The 19,171-nt window shown below is 42.8% G+C and overlaps 1 protein-coding gene across 1 annotated transcript in view; it reads right to left on the bottom strand.

Moving 5' to 3' along the window:
* The window catches only part of ISX (intestine specific homeobox), a 24,827-nt gene extending 5,656 nt beyond the window's left edge, over window positions 1-19,171 (bottom strand). Inside the window, exons 1-2 of the mRNA XM_075429168.1 lie at window positions 19,000-19,171; window positions 11,557-11,799 (exon numbers count right to left, since the gene is read on the bottom strand). Of these exons, the coding sequence (XP_075285283.1) occupies window positions 11,557-11,799; window positions 19,000-19,171 (415 nt within the window). The remainder of the gene's footprint in view (window positions 1-11,556; window positions 11,800-18,999) is intronic.

Below are 19,171 nucleotides of genomic sequence, written 5' to 3'. Positions count from 1 at the left end.
TCATAAATTTTCCATCCCTATCTTTTCCTGTCATACTGGTCTTACTAAGCTTTCCTCAAGCTCTGAGGTGTTATTTTATTCCATTGTCATTCTACTGATTTTGATGAATTTTCCCCTCCTGTATGCCAGCAAGATCAAAAAGCACCCAAAATGCGTGCACACTGTGGAGGGAAGTCAACCATTCCAGACTGACTGACCGTTGCTCTCTTCCCATACCATTCCTTTGGCAGTATTTAGGGATAACCAGCAGTTTCACTGCAGTGTGACAGTGGCGTTAAAAATATTACCTTACAAAGAAAAGTCATGGTGTTCTCCTGATTCCACTGATGTGGTGTGGGGACTTTCTAAACAATCTTAACCTTAAGAAGTACAAGGCCTTAAAAGCTGTGGAGCAGCGTATGTGGAACTCTGGGTGCTCTGAATTCCTAAGAGGACTCTTTGACTGCTCCATTTCTTCACCTGCTGTGGTGTGACTGCGCTAAAGACTTCCCTCAGCACTCCTACACTGTTTTGAAAATGCCCTCCTATTTAGATCATGAACTCTGTATGCCACTTGGTGTAAGTTAGAACCTGTTGTAAGTCTAGGTTGCTCTGAAATGATGCTGAAGGGCTGATGTCTTGCAAGTATTTGGCAATGACATCATGTTGCTCGAGAAAATGACCTTATTGAATAACCGCTTTTGGTCTTTCATGGTCTGATGACAACTACCAGTTCATACTATGTAACCAGATGCATACACTTCCTAATGGGAACAGTTAACCAGAGAAGGTAAGCTTAGTCCCTTGAAGAGACTTTGTACTTTTTTACCCCCTTTTGTTCAACGATTAGCATAAACTTTTCCTTTTGGGTGCTAAAACAGTGAAAAAGGTAACTAAACACTTTGGCCAACATAAATTTGGCTCTGTGTCAACCAGAAAATGACATTTTTTATTCTGTAATCGAAACTTCATTGTGACTCTGTTGACACAGAAAATAAGGAATAAAAAATTCTGCCCATTGACTTGGTATTCCATTGTGAATATTTTGTGTTTTCTAAACCTTTCAGTTACTTTGAAAGGAAACCAGTCATGCAAGAATAACTGAAGAGCATCATTTATCATAAACACTGTCAATACTTCCATATCTCAGAAACAGCCTAATAAAGCTGATGTCCAACACAGTTAAATCCATATCATTAGACTTTTCACCAGCCTATCAAAGTACTACTCATTACACTGCAGCACTAGCTTCAGCCCCAAGAGAAATACGTTATTTACATTGAATCTTGCTGACACTACTGGGGCAGAGATGTGAAACGAGAAACATTTTTGTGCATTATGCTGAAGATAGCAATGGGTACCCTCTCCTAAGAAACCCCGATTACAGAGTTGCATCTGCTTGAGCCTTCCCAAAAGATGGCTGTAAGGGGGCTTTATTGCTATGTAGATTAAAAGGGAAGTATCACTGCTGAGAATATGAATCTCAGGACACTGTTTCCACTGTTGATATGATACAGCTTACAGTTCATAATGGTGTCTCTTGTCTGGAAGATTTTCACCTCACACCTCTCTGTGGGGGCTGGCCTCCAAATCCTCCTGGAAGATACTGCAGACCGGTGAGATATAGAGTACCAAGCTGATATTTTGTCAAGCACATCGTGTTCTGTCATACAGCAATGAATCTCTCTGCTGTATTTGTATCATTACAATGTATGCTATTTATACTTTTCTAGCACAGGGCAATTCATATAGCAGATCCTGACAACAAGCGAAGTTTTCCCTGACCTTACTACAGTCTGAAAAATTTGAGGCCTCCCTGAGATGTCCTGTATGTCTCCCTGAATGCTGAGCTGAGCTCCTGCCTTTATCCAGAGTGGAAGACTGGCTTCACAAACCTGGGAGAAGCTGCAGTCTACCTCCAGCATTTCCGGAGTGGAGCCAGAGATCCCAGCTCAAACTGTGACCACCTCCTTGTTCCTGTGCTCCCAACTGTACATAAACATCTGGGATGCTGGCAGGGTTCTTGTCCTGCCAGGTTTTGTATGCTCAAGCAGTCTATGTACCTTCTAGCAGTCAGACAGCCTTCAGGAGAAAGAGAACAAACCTCCCTCCCTCCTGGAAGATTTCTGAATTAGCAAAAAACTCCCGATGCACTTTTAGAATAAAAGTGTTAGATTAACTAACTGAAATATAATTGCATGACTATGCAAAGTAAGAACGAAACTGTCTACATTTTAAAACCTAAGATGACACATCAAATAATAAAAAAGGTGTATTTTAGTATTCCATCAGAACACATCAAATAATTATTTAGTCTGGTATAAACCCTTCTGTGTCATACATTGACCAGGCTCCACAGAATTAGGATGACTGAACTGGACCATGACGGGATTGAAGTGATTGCCAAAGACCAGCAGGATCAGACCTCATCACAGTGGGCACCATACAAACAGCAATCAGTTGTTCTTGCCTTTAAGTACATATGATGACAGATATCATCTCCTCTTCATAATCAGGAATCAATGCTAAGACAAGGCTTTTAGTGCCAAACCAAAGACTACTACCTGAGCTAGAAAGGAATGGTTTGCATTATTAGACCATGTGAGCTGCAGGACTTCTCCACAGAGAGTATATTTGCACACACCAGAGAGAAAGAGGATAATGTGCATATATATCCTTGGCTACCATCTTAAGAAGTAGTGGGTGCTAGCAGGATACTTGGTACAAAGTTCATTGGGTTAATCAACTTACATGGTAGACTCAAGAAATCATCTGTTACAAGATGTCCTGAGAGCTGGATCCATTGCCTTGAACCACACAGTATATTAAACTGTGCTGGAGATGGGATGTGGAATGGGTCTGACATATAATCTCTTCCTGTACTCTGTCCCAGTGGCAGCTAAGAAGTGTCCAGGACTAGAGAGCATGGCTTCAGAGAGAATAGGCTCATGACTTTCTGGTGTCTCATGTCAGCCTCTTTGGTATGAAAATGACCCAGATGATAACTTTGCGATGGGCGAAAGAAACTCCCTATCAGTTCACCCTTACATCCTTTACATTTTTCCTGCTTGAGAGATGAACTGTTTTACAGATGAGGCTTTTATGTAATGGAAGGGTTTACACAGTGCTCAGAAGTGTCAATCCTACTGAAACCAGACTTTTCTAAGATGGAACTCATCAGATTAAACAAAAGCCAATAACATGGGGTCAGCTATAGGCCATTAGAGACTGAAGGACAAGCTTTAATTTCAACTGAATGAAACTGAATTTCAATGAAATTAAATTGCTAACAAAATCGACTCCTATGAACTAATCAAGGCTTTTGCCAGTAGGAAATCTAGAAGAGTGCATTTTTTTCTGTAAGTAATTAATAATTCTATTTTTGTTTGTTTGTTTTCTTTTTTAAAAAAATTTAAAAATACAAAAAAAATCTAAGACTGTATGTTAACATTTTCCCTCGCAAGATGAAACTTTCTCTGACTGTAGCTTTGATACCTCCCTTTGCCTTGGGACCTTAGCTTAGGGATCCCATAGCAAACAACAGCATTCAGAATTACAGTCTAATAAAGAATGTGGTGGAAGACATAAGACTAGAAAGTGTTGGAAGTGTAACTTTGGCTTTACAAACATGGCTCTAGAGTCTCTGGGGAAATAAAACTCTGAGTTTCTTGAGCTATTTTCTATGTAAAAGCTGGGGATATTCAAGTGTGCTTTTATGCGCTGTGAAAGTCATTTGCAGGTTAGCTGACTGCTGAAACCAAACTTGAAAATATCAGGCAGCTAAATATGCCAGCATTTGCAGGTGCTTACAGATACAGCTGTCTATACATTGCCTTACTGCTGACACTGTAAGGGCCAGGTTCTCCATGCTGATAAAGCAGTATAGCTCCTTTAAATTCAGTAATAGGCTCCATTTGTCCTCTGCGGATCTGGCTTTATTACTAGTCAGACTTGGAGCAAGCTGAACATTTGAACTTTGTAGATTCTTCTTGATGGTGTACAGGGAAAGGATGAGATCAATGGGTACAAGTTGCAGCAAGGAAAATTCTGATTACTAATAAGAAAAAGTGTTTTGACCACGAAAGTTGTTTGATGTGAGCCTGGAGAAACTGAGAAGTCTCCATCCTTGGAGATATTCTAAACTTGACTGGACAAAGACCTAAGCAACCTGATTTAAGCTGGTTAAACTCTAAGGCTGGCTTAGAGTTGGGGTTGGGCAAGATGGCCTCCAGAGGTCCCTCCTAAGTTACTCTATTATGTGATCTCTGACCTTGAAATATCCATGCAGTCTGAAGACCCCCCATCATTCCTTTCCTAAAAAGTAAGGGAATTTAAGCTCGAGTCTGATTTTCAACTGCGTATTTACACAGTTTTAACTTAGCGTATTACAGCTTATTTCTACTGTCCAGTATAACACAGTTACAAGAGATTGGATGCATGAACAAATCAATACTGAAGACTACTGCTTGTACCTGAGCTTGATAAGTAAAAGATATGCAGCTGTAGCAATGTCATACTTGGGAAAATTCATTCTTGACTGTAGCCTGTGGTAGGCAAATAGCCTATGGTACACCTTGCACTGCTGTTTCTCAGCTGCCCTGTGTACTTGAACCAGATAGAGAAATGGTACCTCAGTGAGATCTCTGCAATTGCATCTCTCAGCTGCACTTAGCCTGTTGGCAGGCTAAGACAGTTTCAAGCCTACCTGGTCTCATTACAGGTGTGCATACAGCGGAGGGATAAGGAACTGAAAATCCAAGAGAAGGGCTGGAAGTCAGTGGTGGCACATATTTGCTTTGGAGTATGTAATCTAGTTGTTGGGATCAGTTTATCTCGCTGCAATCCTCTTTGTTGTTTCTGTACAGGCACCCTCTCACAGTATGTGATAACGAGATCCGAAGATTTTGCTGCTTCTTTGACAAGAAGAGAGAAAGCGGTCACATAAGCAAGCAAGTGGCTTTGGCTACACAACCTTAGGAATATATTTTTCTCTGTGTAACAAAGATGACTGTATCATTTGTTTCTCAGAAAGAAACTCAGAAGCACTGAAAAAGAGCCCAATTACATCTGGTTAAGTTCTGTTTTTCCCTCTTAGCCTCTTTAAAAGAAGTTGCTCTCTCTCTTCTTTCTAATTCAACCAATTACAGATATGTGGGTCTCCCAGCTGGTTCTTTCCCATAGCTTTTCTGAACGCTATTCTCTTGTGGTAACATTCAGCTCATGCCAGCCAAGCCCACAGCAAAAACAATTGCAACTCTGTCGAAGAATTATTACACAGTGCTGATGGCATCAGGACCAAACGTGCTTGTCTGTGTAGAGAGATGTGCCTGTGGCAGTCCCTCTCCTAGTTAAAGAGCTGGCTCACGGCTTTCAAAAGAGCTTGTGTTGCAATATCTAGGTGGGTGTATGGCAGTGTGGCTAATCTTTATTAAAATGTTTTTCCAGCCTTTGTTAAGAAGGACCAGCTTAGCCACCGAGACTGATCCTAATTGGATAGGTACAATGTGCTCCGGATCGAGCCTCCTGCTAGTGAAACACAGCATTTAGCATCTGGATGCTGCCCGTTCAGGCATTGTCAAAGTTAAGACAGAGAAGCATGACTTGAGCTTTTAAAGGCTTGACTTCCTCGCTTCAGTCCACAACTCCTTGATGGAGATTTGCTTCCACCTTGGCACAGAGCACAGTGCCTAATCACCTGACAGCAAGGCTGAAATTCAGAGAGGTACAGACTTTAGGTGGTGTGAGCAGGAATGCTAAAAATACCAGGCTAGAAACCTATTTAAGCAAGCTGTACAGTGGAGGCTGGTGGAGTTTTTTAATCTGCTTGTCAGAGGAGTTGGCAAGGAGTAGATGGTATGTATGAAACCATTCATGTGGACAGTTCGTTGAGGAGGATGGTGCTCACTAGCAGCCTGAGCCCCTGGTGAATTTAACCCTTCCCATCTGCCAGCAAAATGACGACAGTGTTTACAAATGCTGCTGCCCTGAAATGGTGTTGTGCGTAACTCTGCCACAGTCAGTGGTCAGCGAAATGCCTGGAGGAAGAAGCATGCAGGCCATGGTTTGAGGGACTCCAACTGACAGGGGTGTGTGTAAGTTTCCATCACCTGCTGTCAGTTCTGTACTTAGGCTAAATGACCTGCACTTTCATGAACTCCTTCAGGTGCAAGTGGATTTAGGATAGGTATATGTGTAGTTTCCCCATTCAGCTAAATCTCAAGCTTGAAATGTACTTTCTGTGAATGCTCAGCTGATGTCAAACTCCACCTTAAAAGCAGTGGTCAGCCTATTCCAATAACAGTTCTCACCAGGGAAAACAGGTTCCCCGCCACTCTCCCCACATGCTCTGGTCAACCACCTTTGTCAGAAAACAGCCATTTGCCCATGAAGAAAGCTGATCTTACAGCAGGTTGCACAGTCAGTCTGTTTTCTACTTTATTCCTGCTCTTTGTGGTTATTAGTAGTTGCAAATCTCTAGACATCAATCAGGCATGCTTGTTTACATCCCTGCCTCAGTCTGCGCTCCCTCCAAGAAAGCATAATTCCATCATTATTTTAGTATGTAGTCTCTGCTGTCTCCCATTTCAGCATAAAGCACTTGCTAATACAGTAGGTAAAAGGCCTGCCCTCAATTTCAAAGAACAGTAATTAAAAGTACCAAATCCCAGGAATGTAATAAAAAGTTCTCAAACAATTTAGGAGCAGCCAATAAGTACTCGTAAGACCTTTGAAATAAGCTTATCAAGATGGGCCATCAACTTTACAAGTGATCACATTACACAGATCTGACTAGCAGGAACAAATTAACCTCTGGGTCCTGTGTAATGTACCCTTTGGATCCAAAATTTCCAGGAAAGAAGGGACTGCTTGAGGAAAGCATTGAATGCTAACATTTGTTTCAACTAAAAAAACACCAAAACACAACCCAAACCACGAAGAAACAACACAAACAGAATTTATGATAGTCCTCCAGCTGTTGACAGCTTTGGTTTCTTCAGTGCTTACATGAGACTTCTGTGTGAACAGTCTGAAGGGTGGGAGTAAAAGATTCAGGTTTCATGCCTTTCATTTAATATCCAGGGTGTGATTATAAACAGTCAGTCTTCAAAGAGGGAGAAAAACAAAGAACCAGCCTTCAAAAATGCCTCAGGTAAACCCACGAAAACAAGGTCAATGGTCTGCTGCATTTCTAAATGTATAGAGGAATACTGCACTTCAGAGACACAGGGCTGCCGGGACTACTCACGCTGACAAACAGAAGACTGGTAAGACAGCTAATGGCAGCAAAATTATATATATAGGCATTTATTTTTTCCTCCTGCTTTTCCTTTTCATTTAGAATTGCTTCCTTTTGTTCTGCAGGACAATGGGATGCTTGTGCCCTTTCTCGCAGTCCCGTTGGTGTATTCTGGGCAGCCGATATTTATCTGGGATTGTGATTATACAGTGCTTCATTGTCTCTTGGGTGTTTTATAAATGCATTAAGATAAGTCAGCATATTGGGGAAAAGACTGTTCTGTGAGAGATAAACCATGCTGTTTCACAGGGGTACATGGATTTGACATATTGTCCACAAATGAACAGTACAAATGAATTTATGGCTTCAGAGAAAACATAAACACTAAGCTACAGATGCCTGCAACTGGCATCAGTACAGAGGGGACATGACTTATACTGGAAGTTCTCCAGAACTGAGATAATCTCTGTATTTCCTGTTGTCTTTATGGTAATTGCCACCAGAATTTGTCAATATGCTTTGGGATCTAAGATGCTATCATAATAATAAACCAATTAGATTAATAAAAAGATCCCTGAGCTCCCAGTCAGCAGTGTGCAGAGGATTTCTGCTACAGAAATATTTGGGCGATGTTGACTCATTATGGCAGCCTCCTCTACAGTGAATAATGAAGATGTGAGCTGCAGGAAATCACACAGTCCATTTTTTCCCACAGCCTGAAACTGCCAGTTTCTGGTGGAATTAGGAGCCTTTATTGAAGCCTGACCTATCTTGAAATTGAATTATTGCCCAGAGAATAAATCCCACAAGACCGGGCATCCAACAGTGTCTTAAGGTGATGCTGCTATCTGGCTTCTCCAAGGCACTGACTGCTCCCTCGCTGGAGCAGGGGACTGGAATCATTACCCGTGTGCAATGCTGGGCACACTCATCCACTGCCTTTGGGTGTAAATAGTTACTGCACACACACACAAACGTATACAATCAGACCCAGCATCTGTAAAAGACATTGCAGAAGTATTGCCCATGAGGATCTGAACTAGGCTGGGATCTTGTACGTGGCAGTCTCCAGCAGGAGCTGCCGTAGGTCAGGCAGGCACTGGGGCATGTAATCCTCTCAGGCTCCAGTGCTTGGCTGTCGTGAAGTGGTCAGGTCCCAATGGTGTCACACAGAGCAGAGAGAAGGAATTTAAAGGAAAGTGGAAGCTCAGGATTTGACCTGAGCATTTACACGGACACATTTCTGTGATGCTGACCACCAGCCACAAGAGTCTGCCTTGCTTGTTCTTAAGTTTTGAAGACCCTGGCAATGATGGTGGTTGCACATAGGAAAATAGTAGCAATTAATCATTTCACAGAGAGCTGGCCCAAGCAGAGTCTGTACCCACAGCACCAAACTAAGGCCTCCCTCAGAATGATCTCCTTCTAAAACAGGTTTTAGCAGTGCTGCTTCCCAAGAACTAGGTTTTCCAAAAAAGTTCTGCTGAGATTTTTGTGCAGAAGGCCACAGGTGAAAGGACCCAACATTCAGTATGAAGGCTTCCAAATTCAAATGGGGATTAGCAAACCTAAATGCCACTGTCAGTATATCTGTAACATATGAGGGCTTTTCTCTTTTTTTGCTTACAGTGCAGCCTCTAAGTTCAAAGTGCAAGAGGCATTGCTTCCTGTAAATGGTTTGTGATCAGGGCATAAATCTATTCAGTTTATATGACACTGCATTTCTAAACCGCTTAGCTGCAGAAGCCATTTTGTGGGAAAAGCAAATTTTAAGAACACTACTGTGTTACAGGGTTTCTGGGAAATACACTCTGAATTCACACCCCAGGGTCATGGTTGGGGTGCTCTTGCTATCTCAGAGCACCTGCCCATGAAGGACATATCATCTTAGCCTTCTCCTCATCTTTCTCCTCCTATCCAAAACAGCACCAGGCAAAGCCCAGCCCTCCCGCCTCCAAGGTGATTGCATAGCGTGCTTGATTGCTTCTGTTCCCTGACAACTGTACAGATGTGTATGCTTAGTCGAAGCCTAGTGCCCTTCCTCAAAAATTATGCAGATGTTTTACATAGGCAGAAGCAGGCTGTGAGAAAGAGGTGAGGAAACACCCAACCGAGGGCTTCTGAGGTCTTTCACATCGGAAGGCTCTCCTGCTGCTGAGGCTGGTGCCATTCCTGTGGGCGCTTGTAGGCATCCTCAGTGTGGGTGTGAGGGAGGTCCTGCGGACACCACCATGATCTATGCTATGGGCATTTGGCACTGTCCCGGTGCCTTGTTAGAGGACCCATAGCTGGCCTATAGCTACCATGCCAAAAGTGCGTCTGAAGCACTGCAGAATTGATAGGCATGGAAACAGAAGTTAATTTGCTATCAGCTCGAGCTGTAAGGATTAAAGACTGCTTCCAGGGATGGAGCAGTCTACCTCTCCTGCAGGCGCTGCTGCTGACCTCATCTGGGAAAGGTGACTCCAGCCACAGCCAGAGGCAGGAGAAAAAGAGATGCCAGCCCTTCCCCCATAACGTAAAGTGGAGGAAGGAAGCTGAAGCTTATGGTGCCGGAAAGGATTTTAAACCCAGGCCTCCAGCTCTTTGCTAAGAATGATGCAGTGCGTGAACAGGATCCAAAACATCATTGTTTGTGCGCTGCGGGGAAAATGCCAGTCCAGTGCTTTTAGGATCCTCCCCCCTCCTTCAGCCAGTTTCTATCAAAGGCTCAGCAACTGCGGGAACCAGCAGCCTAGAAAATGGCAGATCATTAAACCTCTGCTTGGTTCCAAAACCCCACTGCCAACAGGAAACACAGGGATTTTGTTTAAAATGCCTTTAAAATATCAATTGTCACTGAAAGGGCCCGCTCAGCTTGGCTCAGTTTTGTGCAGATAATTACATGCTTCTCCTCCTGCTTTGCTGATGAGGCTGGTACCGACCACTGCGCTGGTCAATGAGGCTAAGTGCTGAGTCAGGACAGCCACCTCCCTCCTCTGCCACCCTCTGAAAACCATCTCCAAGCTCCTGTGTGATCCTCATGGCTGGGGACTTCCTCTCACGTGAAATATACTCCTTTTTAGCACTCACAGGCAACTCTGAGTGCCAGATACATACAGCCCTGGCTCTTCTGCAAGGAGGCAATGTGATTTTGCCCTGCTGCCATCAGATGCATGCAGCTTACAAGGCACTGGTAGGCTAAAATATCCAGTTATCTTACAAGGCTTCTCCCTGCATCAAGACAGATGCCGTATCATGCAGGAGGAGGAGGTGACAGCAGCTTGTCACAAGACTCATGTATACCATATAGCAGCAGCAGCAGGAACAAAGCTTTTCTTTCAAATGTATTTCACAGAAAGAAATGTTCCCTCTGCCAACTTGCAGAGTATGGGCTGAGGAAGACGTGTGGATCTCAGTGAAGCCAGCTGAGTAACCCTGCATCTGCGGTCACATGAGCCCGTAAGGAGTCTTCAACAGACTTCATTGAAATTGCGCTTATTTTTTTTCTTTCAGAAAGGAATGAATAATAACAAACTATGCAGATAACACCTTACTGCTGCTACTGAGAACCTGTTTTATGGAGTGTAGTAAGATCCTCTGTATTAACCTTTCCTAAAACTCAAAGAACTTAAAGCAATGTTTGTCACATGCTACCAATAAATTGCAGTCTGCCTGTTAGCAACTTGTCTTGTTCAGGTACCATGCATCATGTTTAGTTTAAATACCCTGTGCAACATATTGGCAAGGTATATTTGTATTGTCCTTTGCTTTGGCTAAGCAACAGACCGCTGTTTACCAGTGCTCACAACTCATGAAATTACCAGACCTGCCAACATGGCCAGGCTTGAATATTGTGCCTGACACATCCTGCATGCCAGACCTATTGTACATTGAGAGTTTGCCTGTGCGCATGCCGATGACCTCTTCATCACCTGTACAGTGGGTCCAAGGTGTACAGAACACATCGAGCTGATTTGGCACGTTCAGCAGCCTCGCTCCCCGCGTTGTGCAACGCTCGTTTACCAGGAAACGGATGTTGCACAAGCCGGGGAGTGAAGCTGCGGAACATGGTAACCCCATAGATTGACACCCCAAGTAGGAGGGCAATAAACACCCAAAGCAGTCCCTATCTCTAAAATTGGTAGGGTTAGCAGGTCTGAGCTAGATCTGTAGCTCAAAGGGTGGGTCTCCATGTTTTCAATGGCAAGACTGAAGAACCATCTCTGAGACTCAGCCAGGAGCTTAGCAGTAGAAATATTTGTGATATCTGCTGCTAAGTATTGCCATGTACATCACTGTAACATAACAGCTATGTTTTTGGGTACTCTGGGAGAAAGTTTGGGTATAGAGGCACTCACCATGAAGTGGATGGTCCACCGGGAAATCGCATAGCTGATCTTCCTCTTCCTCGTGTTTTCTTTTGCCTTCCAGGTGTTCGCGTCCTATGTTCTCACCCAGGAGGGAAGCTGAGCTGTCAGTGTGACTTCTGCAGTGACCTGCCTGCACTTTCTTTGCCCTGGCCATGGGTGTAGCACACGAGGCAGGGAGAAGCATTTTGGCTGAAGGTAAGTCACAGTCTAACTGACTCCTGCTGCTGGAATCTGTGAAGGACACAGCACAAGGCAGCTTTGAATAAAGCAACCATTGTTCAACACACTTTCCAGTTTGTGTGAAAAAAAAGGAGCATGGCTGTGGTCCAGATACTTTACCATTCAAACCAGATCATATTTAAAATGGCCTTAACCCTTCCGTGTTGTGCATCAACACTAGGATGACCCCATGTTGCAGGGACATGATCCCCAAAATCTAGCCTGTTCTCTGCTTCCTTCCACCTTCAAACTTCCAATGGTCCTTGTGGGAGATTTTCAAAAAATGGCTGTAGAAGTCAGGAGACACAACCAAATGATCAAGAAAGCTCAGCTTCCCTGTCAGTATCCAAATCAGTGGCTGCCTTTTCTGAAGAACTCAGAAGTACAGTAGATGTGGAGCTGCTCTGAAAATCTGTCAGCAAGATGGCCCTGGAATTTGTTGGATGCCAATTTTTTAAAAAAAACCTGGTCCTTTCTTGAATGTACCTGTAGCTACAACTACCCTATAGAAAGACTGGCCATAGAATAGACTAAAGGTCGGTGTCTTCCCTGATTTGGGTCCATTTGTCATTTCTTCTATATCTGGGCTGCCAGCCACTCAGATTTAGACATTGGATAATTTTAAAGGTAGCCTTTGCACAGGCTGTCAACATTTCCCATCTGCCTTTATGACAGGTGACACAGGTGATATCTAGGAAGGTGCTAATAGCCAACTCCTCTTCATGAAATCACCTGCACGCTCTTGTTGACAGGACAAACATATAAGAAGTGCATATTGGACCATTTTCTTCAAGTGCAGCCATAAGGTTAGCTTATATTTGAGCATGGATGTTATAAACAATCTCAGTGGGAGGTGAAGGTAAGCTCAGCAGTAACCAATGGTGACATCTGCTAAGACAGCTGACCCTAAGCGGTGATGAAATTTGCCACAGAAGCCATGATCTTTATTCTGCCATGGTGTTGCCTTGTTTCTAACACGATCATCTCTGTGTGTAGCAGGGACACTGCAAAGATACTTCACATTACTTTTTTGCCCTCATGAATGTAGTGTGAGTCCTTCCTCTTCCTGATAAAGGTAAGTGGACCTTGCAAAGCCAGGCACCAAAATATAACATGCAGGGAAGCCTTGTGGTTCAAGGCAGTGGGCTCTCTATGGCCAACTTCATCAGCATCCCAAGAGAGGTATACCAAATACTCCTATTCTCCTCCCGCTCTATTCTACATTAAAGCCTCACCACAAGCCCCAGAACTGAGTGCTCTGTGCCTTCAGTGGATGCAATCAAGGTTCAGGCTTGACTCTTCAGAGACAAGATAACTGCTGCTTTAATGGCAAATGTAGAATTTTGTCTAGTTTTCCTTCATGCCTGCATTTCTTTGCTTGGAAAGGTGGAGTAAGAGGCAATACACAAACATAATGAACCCACTGAGGAATTCAGGTTGCATGGTCAGCATGACCCTGAAGCGAATGTGACAGCACAGGTTTGTCTGCTATTAGCACCAAAGAATATTAAAATCCTAATGCAATAACGGACTGCACTCCTAAGCAGTCACCCACATCCAGGTTCTGGGGTCTGCAGCACCTGTGGCTGTTCCCCTCTCCCCTCTGATACCTAAATAGCAGCAGGTGTGAACCCCTACAGGTTGTACTGGAAGTAACTCAGTTTTTTGATATATATTTTACTTCTGGTACAGTATCTAGCATTAGCAAAGCATCTAACTTTTTAGACTTGTCAGAGTTTTATTTTCTGAACAAATAACAAGTTCTATTTGTAACCAGCCTTGGAGCAATGATAATTATAACATCTGGAGACAAAGTGCACAATTCTGTCCTCAGTAAAAGCCCACACAAAACGAATTTTACAGAGGGCTGACACTGACACGAAGAAAATGCAGTTACAAGAGCTCTGGAAATTAGCCAAAGCCTCATGTCAATAAAGTATGATTGTTCAAATGTTATCTTTTCAAATTATTACCAATCTTTGGGTAAACTTCTAAATACAATTGCATGTATCCAGCCATGCTGACCTGAAAAACTTGGTATGAGTTCCACCTCTGTGTTTGAGGCATATTGTGCAAAATGGGACTTATTTAATTCCTTTAGGATCAACAAGGTTTGACTTTTCTGGTGAGAAAACAGGTGAGGTTTTGAACAATATCTGTGGAATAAAGGAGGAGGATACACCTGGGAGTGGTCACTAGCATGGGCTGGGGTTAAATGATTTACTCAAGAACTCAGAGGATATCAGTGTTGGCATACATTCTTAGCCCAGGATTTCTCTCTCAGTCTCCCATCCCTAAATTAATGACTGGTTTCACTTCCTTGCTAGATGTGATGCTGCAAAAATGAGTATGTTACACAACTGATGGTGCTTATATGCTATAGTAATGAAGAACGTAAGGATACCTGAGCAAGGTGCTCTTAAGGGCAGTGATTAAAGCTTTTTAAGAATGACACTGGCATTTTCTAAATTACACAAGACTTTTCACATGTCTTCATACACAGTTTTCCTCCCCAAAATTTTTCTCTGAGATGCTTACATACCCCAGTGATGAGTACAACTTATGTATGAACATGGACAGAATAATTATAGGCTGAAGAAGAGAAATCAGGGAGGGAATGGAAGACTGTCCCAGCCAGATGAGAAAATACCAATGTCTCTGTTAACTGGTGAAAAGGAGTGGGAGGATCTGTTGTTTGAGATGAAAGAAGCTGACTAGAGTGGCATGAACCTTAAACAGAGGCTGGAAGAATCAAGGAAGTTTTCTGGCGGGCAAGACTGAAGGTAGATGAGTTTAAAGCACATATCTGAGACTTAGGAGCCCCAGGGTCTAGTCCTGCTCGCACTGCAACCTTCTCTGGTGCTTGCTGTCCTGAACAAGCAAGGAGACCGTCTGAAATGGTAGCTCTTCAGGCGAGCCAGTATTTTTTGGTGCATATTCACGTGATACCAGCAGAGAGCTCTGAAAAATGCCTACAAATTGGCATGAGGTAAAATTTCCTCCAGGGAATCCGGTTTTCTTTCCTTTCTTTTTGCAGGGATGGCAATGACATTTCAGCCTGGCACAACATGAGGTATTTGTTACTGTCGTGTACAGAAATTACTTTGACTTGTGGCTCAAAATAGTCTTTTTGGCTTGACTTCCAATTGTGCAGGAAAGGATGGGAAATTTCAGGCAAGATAGTAAGATTTCTTTCTGGAAACAGGAGGTTATTTCAGATGACCTGAGTTCCATTTAAGACTTTTTGTGTAATCACTGGAAAGAGACAGACCTGTTGTAAGCATAAGGCTTATGATTTTAGGGTCTTACTAAGGCTGTGAACAGGGAAGAGTCTGTCACTGGGAAGTGCAAGCAGCTTTTTATTGTGCTGGTTTTCTCTTGCTTCTATAACTTTTCTTTTTCTTCTTTTTAGGTGTATTGTTTTCCCTTGTAATAGGTGGGGTGAATTGGTGATATTGGCCAGGTGGTATCTGTTCAGCTATAGTCCTTCAGCTGTTTCATCTTTTGCAATAAAGCTGGGTGGAGGGTTGCTAAGGGTGAAGTAAACAACCACCATATTGACATTTGTGTGTGAAGTGGCAGTTGTATTCCTATTAATTTGTATATACTTAACGTATTGGGGCATAACACAGGCAGAATGACAAAATTACTGTATCTGTTACTGCTTTTACTATTAATGTCCCAGGTGTAGCATCCTCATCCCAACCTCTCCTTCACTTGATAAAAGACCTCCTGTTGGTGGAACCTCACTGGCAGAAACTTGGGGAGTAATGAACAATTATTTCAGAGGTAATTTCAAGCACACTGAAATCAAGTTCCCAGGGATTTCAGAAGAAGGATTTCTTCTGAAATATGCCTGCTAGTCTTCTCGGTTTAAAATAAAAGAGTTGGCACTAGGGAGGAGATCAGCGCTTGCTGGGTGTTTATTTGTGTCCCTTGCAAAGGCCATGGTTACCCTTTCTAGGCACTGTGACAAAAAGAAGAGAGGGAAAGCGTAGACTGAATACTAAAATATCTTCTTGTTCGCCATTCCTTTTTTAACTTCGTAAAAGTCTTTCAAAAACTGAAAAATTTCAGCAGGCTTCAGATCAACAGCTGCAGTTCCAGGTCATCTAGTAATTATGTGTGTGCAGTAAACTCACAAATGGCTAATACTGCAACTGGGAAGTTGCACACTTCTGGGAAGACCGCACACTCCCTATTCGAAGTGCCACTGGAATTACACTCACAAAAACCTGTGAAATTAGGAGTCAGGGACAGAGATTTTTCTCATACATGATCAAGTCCTGCCTCAGCTTTGCATGAGAGTCTGGCACTGTACATCACAACACTCTTTTTGTCAAAACAATCATAGAATAATTTAGGTTAGAAGCAACTTCTAGAAGTCATCTGGTCTGGCATCCCTGGGTTTTCTCGGGAAAAGACTCCAGGGTAAGCTTTATCTGTCCCTCATTTCTGACGTTCTGCATCTTCTGGTCCTCTGGTCCTACCCATCTCCTCAGCTCTTAATGGCTAGATTTAGACTTCAGGACAAGTGTGATCTTGGTACCTAGAATGCCTAGATCAGCAGACGAGCTGGATGATCATTTCTGGCCTGGGTATTTGTCTTATGGTAGCCACAAGTATGTGTGTGGTGGCAGTTCTTGCTCTCATGGTTTGGCTCAGATGCGTGGATGTTGGAAATCTTAAAATCCATAGTATGATACAACTCAGCCCTGACCTGTAGTACTCCCTTCTTTGTCGCTGCTGAACTGTTCTGGGAAAGCAGTTGGATTTGTGTCCCATTCTGGAATTTCCAACAAGTTCCCTAGCTCATTTCAGTTCCCTGACCTTGGCCAGCACTGAGCCAAATTAGATATGGCTGACTATTTACACAACTTGTTTAATGCCAGTATTATATGGCATGAAGTTGAATGACTTTGCTGAAATATAGCAATTATCCCAAGATGTACAGCACAGGCTATGGCACTTCTGAAATAAATAAACCTTATCTGCGAAAATCGGCAGTTTTGCTGGGAAAGCAAAGGGTAATAACCTTAGGTGTTTCTTTGGTGTTAGTAAGAAACCAACAGTGAAAAAGCTTCACTTTCATTCTCTTTTTTAAATATCCTTGATCAATTGTAAAAGCAACGTACAAAAACATTGGGGAATATCTCTACAGCTTTCCTGTTTTTCCCAGCTCCAGTGACAGTTAAGTGAATCTTCATGTGTATATACTATTTTCATTAGTTAACATTTTACATTACCTTAAGTACATTAATCCAACCTTGCTTTCTAGCAGGGGAGAGAAGACTCACTATATTCTCCTGCTACAGCTACAGTCTCTCTCTGGCTAGGGGATGAAGCTAGAGGCTAGAGGCTGTTCTGTCTGCACTGTTTTCAAGGTGAAAAACTGACCGTACACTCAGGTGGAGCAACTTGGAATGAGACAGTATTGGCAGTGCAGTAAGGCAATGCTAGGAACCCACCACATCCTGCATACAGATTTGTCAGACCTTGTACTTGGAGCAGCACGCTCACCCGAGACACACAGTGAAACAGGGCTTCAACATATTGATTGCAAAATAGACTTAATATGAAAAGGTCCTGTCTTTGCCACGCTTCTCTGTTCCCAGATAAGAGTCTCATGTTGTTAAAATGCAGTTCTATGGTCCATGTTATGAACACCACTGATTTCATTCTCAGTGGTGTTATCTGTCTCACTTTGGGTCCAGTGGCACAAAGCGACTGCTGTGGGCCCTCTGGAAAGCACTTTCAGCTCACAAACGCTTGCTCCCATAGAGCTCATGCCAGCGTTTCCCCTCCTTGGCAATCTGGCACCTGGGATCCTTCAGCACACTGACCCCATTACATTTGCACAGCATCAGTTATGTTCTTGTCCACCCCTACAAACTACAAAGATCTTGCCTTGTTTTGGGACCATATTTAAAATATGGCCTGGATCTGCTGTTGTTAAGGCTCAAGTCCAGCTGGTGACAAACGTTACACTAGTGAGTGTGGTGCTCACTTTGCTGTAATTTCCTTCCCGACTTAGGTCTTGTTTGCTTTACAGTCCTGGTCAGTATCCAGTTTGGACATGAAAAGAGCTGAAACTATGCAAATAAGTAATGGTTACTTGGACTGCCAGGTTTCTGGAAAAAGAGCCTCTACCTTAGTACTGGATGGTTCATCCAGTGTCCTGGGAAATGAGGTCCTGATCCACAAAAGGATCTCTGTGTTACAAGAAATGAAGTATAGCGTTAAGCTTTTTTGAAAGAACTTGAGTGAGAGGAGAGTGAGAATTTTAACTACAGGTCATTTTTCAGTTAAGTGGATGTGTTTGTATACATAAAACATCTTCTTTCCATGGAAGACATAGATTGGAAAAGAGGAAGAAATACTAAATCCAGAAGATGTTGACCACTGGTCTTTGTCTAAGAAAAAAAAGACAATTTCTTTGGGGGTAAAAGTTCACTCAAGGTCCAAGTGACTAAGCTGAGGAAACTGATGTCAAAAAGGCTAATGCACTTGTTGGTTTGCTAAGATCAAAGTCATGCTAGTTTTCTGCTAGCTGGTTTTATTTAGTTCATGAAAGGACCTAGTGTCCCTGATGATAAAGAGAAATGATTAAACACAAATGCTTTCTCTTTTCTTCTTCTAGCAATTGAGTTCTAACGCTCCTTTGCTACTATCACTCTTACAGACCATTTCTCCTGCTTGAGGGTGAGTGGTCGGATTTATCAGACAATGGTACTGATACAAGATTTGGCTGTAATTCCAGACAACAGTCAGCTCTTGATATAAGTGAAGCTTCAACAACTTCATTAAGTTGCAGCAGTTTTACATTAGCTTCCTGAGTTTGAATGCCTTCCTCATGACAATAGATTTTCTTTTTTTTTTTTTTTTAAATAACAAGAGTATTGTTTTCTAAAGGGAAAGACACCAGGATGTTGCTGTCCAGGTTGCATACCCACCTCTCCAATGACACTGGGGCTTCATAATGTACAAAATCCCACCAAAGGCTGGCAGCAGAGCCCAGTCTACTGTGAGGTTGAAAGTAAATTATCTTTTAAAGATAATTTCTGTATATATAATGAATGATTTATACCTGATTAGGGAAATCCCAGATTCCAAAAGAAGCTAAAGAATAAAAATTCTACATAATCTAACAGGGTAGTTTTAGGGGTTGAAAAGAAAGGAGCATTTTCATGAAGTGTTATAACTAGTACTTACCAAAGGCCAGCGGTGACCCTGCTTTTAGGGCTGGAGGTCTCTCAGTGTAGTTACTTCTATTCCTGGTTTCACTGCTTAGGATGGTGCTGGCGGAAGGTTTCTTTAAGATCTCCTCAATGGAAAAGGACAGGCTGGGCTTCCCCTGGCCGGCACACTCGCGGGGGTCCATCAT

Source organism: Opisthocomus hoazin, chromosome 8 (assembly GCF_030867145.1).
Source record: "Opisthocomus hoazin isolate bOpiHoa1 chromosome 8, bOpiHoa1.hap1, whole genome shotgun sequence".
In the NCBI taxonomy this organism is placed as follows: domain Eukaryota; kingdom Metazoa; phylum Chordata; class Aves; order Opisthocomiformes; family Opisthocomidae; genus Opisthocomus; species Opisthocomus hoazin.
Note: the sequence above shows the minus strand (reverse complement) of the source record. Positions and strands in the feature narration are given on the sequence as shown.